The sequence below is a fragment of the Diospyros lotus genome, chromosome 2, assembly GCF_014633365.1.
Source record: "Diospyros lotus cultivar Yz01 chromosome 2, ASM1463336v1, whole genome shotgun sequence".
Lineage (NCBI taxonomy): Eukaryota > Viridiplantae > Streptophyta > Magnoliopsida > Ericales > Ebenaceae > Diospyros > Diospyros lotus.
In genome coordinates, this window is record NC_068339.1 from 29255263 (window position 1) to 29260133 (window position 4871).

Below are 4871 nucleotides of genomic sequence, written 5' to 3' on the forward strand. Positions count from 1 at the left end.
TAACCTTTTCTCCCACTTATCTTGATTAACAAACACCCCCTGAGAGTAAAGTAACATTATTTATTAGTTGAGTACACTTTGAGTGGCTCCTAGTAATAACATTATTTATTAGTGGAGTAATGTTCGTCCAAAGCTGATGCCTCCAACTTTTCATTCAGTTGGTTGAATAATGACATATATTACTCAAATAACGAATATATTCCTATTTAAATACTCATTTGAGTGTTCTTGATTTGATTATTTACATTGAATTGTTTTGAATAAGTATCAAAATAGCCTTTAAATACAACATTATCCATATTGTGCATGCATACAAAAAGAAGATTTGAGGAAAACAAGGTGACAGACATTCAAAATGGTATCTAAATTTGTTCTTTTAATTTGCCTTAAGATTTAGTAACGCTGAAAGAAAATTTGGTAAGCATAGCAAGCACTAATAAATCTCACTTCTTGATAATTGAAGAGCTGATTACAAAATAGGTACTAAAGTGAGTAAATTTATTCTTTCAAACAGTAGAAAAAGTGGTTTGAGTTGTAGAACCTCGGGTGGAAGTACTGGCTTGAGACTCCACAGGATCTTTGTAACCCCAATTAAATCGAGGAAACACATCTCCTATTTTCTTGATTGTGTAGAGGAAACTCTTCATGAGTTCAAAGTATAGAGGTATGTATGAAAGTGCAAAGATAGAGACTGGAAGGGATGCTACAGCGTATAAGGCAATTCTTGTCCACTGTTGCTTATTCTGTATCAGCAAGATCACTGTTGCTGCAAATGATAGCATCATCATTGACACGGAAAGTATCAACAACGTCACTCCTAACATGAGTTTGTCAGGAAGAGACCGCTTGAAATCATTTAGTTGAAAGGGTGACGTGAGAATAGAAAGAAATGTGATAACTGATGTCAAAGCAAAAGTAAGGGAAAGAACGTCTGTTATGGTAAACATGGCAAAGAATGATTGGTTAAGGAGAAGCGGGTAGCCAGTGTTCTGGTTTGGACCTCCTGGTACTGTGTAGGCTGCAGCAAAGGCAACAGTAGCAATTAGCACTGCCACAATGGAACAATTTTCAGCAGTGCGCTTGAGCCATTCTTTGGCGTCTTTAGAAAGGCCAGCATTTGTTTTAGCAAATAGTTGTTCAGCAGTGTACTCTTCATTGTTCAAGTGCTTGGTTAAATGGGTTGCGCAAGTCTTCTTCACACGCTGCACCATCAAAAGAACACCATTTTAATTAATTCACTTGTAACAAATGCTGGAATCCCAAAAGTAAACAAATAAATTGCTTCAGTGCTTATATATATGAAAAGAAGAATAGGAGTACACCTCAAACAATAGCAAGTCTTCCCGCAATGTGATGGCTGGACTTCGCATATCTTGATTCATCTGAGCATGTTCTCCCTTGATACCAACCATGTGGAGGATAGAGTTCCCTTGGTTCTCAATTTTCCTTACAAGCCTCTTCATTGGAAATTCCATTTCTTCAACGAAATCAAAGACATCCATTTGGCGATACTTGATGGCTACATGCAATATATTTCTACCTTCATCATCAATATGCTCTATTGCTTGTGGAAACCTTTTTAGTATTTGTTTAACGATCTCCAAAATCCCTGATTTGGCTGCCAGAAATAACGGGGTTTCAGCTACATCTGGATTGCTAATTTGAGTTGTTGGGACTGTTTGTCCCTGAGCTACCCCCTGTTCTTGGAGAGGAAGGGAGGCGGATCTAAATTTATGAGTCCTTGGCTTGCTCTGGTCTATTGCAGATTCAGTATTCTTCCAAGAAGTATCTTTTTCAATCAATAAATTGGCAAGTTCCACTGCTGATTTATATCTCTGCCTTTGTCCCTTTATTGATTCCCACAGGGGAACTCTAAAACACGATTTACCTTTTCATGATAGAAAATTAATCAAAATTAATTGGGTAGAAGATCAAGGTGGGCTTCTTTTAAGTAGCTTTAGTATACATATATACCTTCACTTGTTGCAGCAGGTACTTCATCTGAGAAGCCTGAAAAGCACCAAGTAGTTATTTGTTCTGCACTTAATTAATTACTAGCTATATATAAATTAATCCAGCTAGCTAGATGACTACGGTAACATATTTAAGGCCCATATATATACATAAAATTGTGAAATGTGTATCTTACAAGAACTAAAGATCCGCTCCAGGAATCTCAGTTTACTTCCATATTCGAATGCTGATGGATTATATGCAAGAAGTTGTAGAGCTGTCATGCCATTGTCGTCTTTGTTGCAGATTAAATATTCATACCCTCTTGCAATATACCAAGCTAATTCTGCAAAAAAATACAATTTATGAATAAGGGTGGTATTAGAGCTACCTAGTAAATGGTAATACAAATGATAACAATTGCTATCTTTTTTTTGTGCGTGGTTTTTGCTAATGAAAAAAATGTGAAGTTGGATGACTAAGGAAAATTGTGTATACGTTCCATTTTTCCAAACTTGTCACTCCACCCATAAGATTAGATATGATCTGATTGGCAACTAGTGAGACTTACAAGATTAGTTAATATGTAGGTGTTATTCATGGGTCTAAATATATTGTTAAGTTCTTGTGGCAACATCGTTAACCCTTTACTCGACCCCTTATCAGACTTTACATGGTGGGGGACTTCACGAAACCTAAGGACAAAGCATCTAATGCTCGTAGGACTCGAGTTCATCAAGAACTGAGCTCACCACTATCTACTACTATGGTACTACACAATAATACCTAATAAGTGATATCCAAGCAACTTAACATAATATATGGATACGATTGGATTTTGATCTTAATTATGGATGATGCTTACCGAATTGCTCACTGAGAATGCATATTTGAAGAATGGTGGTTTTATCATCCCTTACATAAAAGGCTTTACGCCTCTCCTCCTGAAGTTCTTCTTCCTCTTCTTCTTCACTGATCTCACGCTCAAAGAGTTTATTCACTTTGCCCTCAAGAAACTGGAATATGTTCATCTTCCCATATCGGGCTGCGCGGAAGATAGCGGTCTCTCCACGCTGGTTGCGCGTCTCCAGCAACTCCGGGGCAAGGCGGAGCATTTCCTCAGCAGCGGAGATTGCTTTGTTGGTGGTGGCTGCCTCGTGGAGCATGGTGTTTCCGATATCGTTTTGTGTCGCCATTTGGCGGCCCCAGTGAGTTTCCGGCAACTCCTTGAGTAAACTTGCGACTAAGCCTTCTTGCTTGGAATAGGTGGCCATGTGTATGACGGTGTCTTTGTGTATAGTCACTGGATAGAGTGGGCCTTCTGGAACTTTTCTGCAGAGTTCAATCACCTTCACTTCGTCTCCTTTCTCTATAGCTTCATATAATTCTCTATCAAAACGAAGCTTCTGAGCTTCACTAGAAAAGCCCATGGTAAGTAGAGTTAGCTCTGGCTTGCTTGCATATGCCTTTGGAGGGACAGTTTCTGTGGTGCTATTTATAGGCGGCGACGTGCAGTCAACTGAAGGGTCTTTAAACCAAAGCAGTGAGATGAGAACCCATTTCTAGTTCTTGTGGTTTGGTATTGCTCTCAAAATTCGCATTTTCCGTTTGGAAAGTGAAACTGTACTGAGAATTTTTACAGAGAAAAAGAAATGTCATATTCCATAAAAAATATTCATTATAAAACATATATCTCATAGTAGTGATATCCTTATACATATTATATATTTGTTGTTACTGAATATAATAATAAAATTTATTTATTTGTAATTTGTTGTCAAGCAGTCTGGTTTCTACAATTCAAAAATCAAAAAAGAGTCAACTGACGTAAGATATTTCCTATATAAATATTTTGATATTTAACTTAGATCCCCATGATTAAAAGAGTTAACAAAGTTTTTTTTATGGGTTTCGGTGATTTACCTTGAGGAATAAGAGTTCACTTATTTATAAAGAAATTTAATATCTTTGATATTCCAAGATTGATTTGGATTTAGTTTATCATTATCTGTTACACAATTTTTGAATAAAATTTTGGAGTTATTTGCTTGCGTCTTTTTCCGTCTTGGGAATGTCTTGTGAGAGAGTATGCCAAGAAGATCTCTCGGTCCCTTTGTGGGTCTCTCATTCATTCTTAATCTTTACTTTTTGGATTTGTTCTTTTAGGCTTCATGATTGGATTAATGCATATTCATTTAGGAGATCCTTCTGTTCTAAATTTTTTCCCATTTGGTTTATTTAACCTGAGTATACACATTAATATTTATTGAGGACGTTGTTCTTTTTTAAAATTTGGTGGGTTTTTCTGTTTTGTTACCTTAATTTTGGTGTCTTGAAACACACTTTTGAAGTATATCTCATTTTAGTTACAAAGAAATTTAATATCAAATAGGATGATTATATTATATTCATTACGGTGAATAAAATAGTCTTTATCTTTAATCTTTTCCTTTTTTTTCTCGTTCTCTTTCCCCTCTTATTTTCACTATTTAGTTTTCTTTTTCTCCTGTGAAGGAAGGAACTAATTCTCAGGAGACAAGAAGAAAAGTGATCCTTAACATAATAAATGGCACTATTAAAGCCAATGTTGGGCCATGTCTTGTCTTATCTGCTTTCTATGTATATATATATATATACTCTAATGAAGTAAGTGATTTAATCAAACAAAGAAAGTTGAAACCACTTGTTTCACGTTTTGTCATCTCACTATTAGTATGTTATAATTTAAGGGTTAGCTGGGAATAGAAGTTCTAAGATTTTTTTTTTTTTTTTTTGGCCATGGGATAAATCTTTTGAAATATTGTTAAAATAGTTTATAAATTCGATAGAGTTTAAACTCTTAAATTTTTAATAAATATATAATTAAATAAATTATGTAACTTTTAAACAGAAAAGTTTATAAGCGGTCAAAAACCGCT

General features: G+C 35.5%; 1 protein-coding gene across 1 annotated transcript; it reads right to left on the reverse strand.

The window, feature by feature from the left end:
• Positions 1-396: 396 nt before the first annotated feature.
• LOC127795599 (uncharacterized) lies at positions 397-3480 on the reverse strand. The gene is made up of 5 exons (XM_052327379.1): positions 2819-3480; positions 2150-2299; positions 1975-2010; positions 1323-1888; positions 397-1202 (listed from the first exon to the last, which is right to left on the reverse strand). The coding sequence occupies exons 1-5, from the start codon at positions 3381-3383 to the stop codon at positions 507-509; spliced, it is 2013 nt and encodes a 670-aa protein (XP_052183339.1). The 5' UTR covers positions 3384-3480; the 3' UTR covers positions 397-506.
• Positions 3481-4871: the final 1391 nt, after the last annotated feature.

Coding starts and splice junctions, on each gene's coding strand:
- LOC127795599 (XM_052327379.1), bottom strand. CDS start 3,383: ATGGGCTTTTCTAGTGAAGCTCAGAAGCTTCGTTTTGATAGAGAATTA. Junction 2,300..2,818: donor CATTCTCAGTGAGCAATTCG/GTAAGCATCATC, acceptor ATTTTTTTGCAG/AATTAGCTTGGTATATTGCA. Junction 1,203..1,322: donor AAGACTTGCTATTGTTTGAG/GTGTACTCCTAT, acceptor TTGATGGTGCAG/CGTGTGAAGAAGACTTGCGC.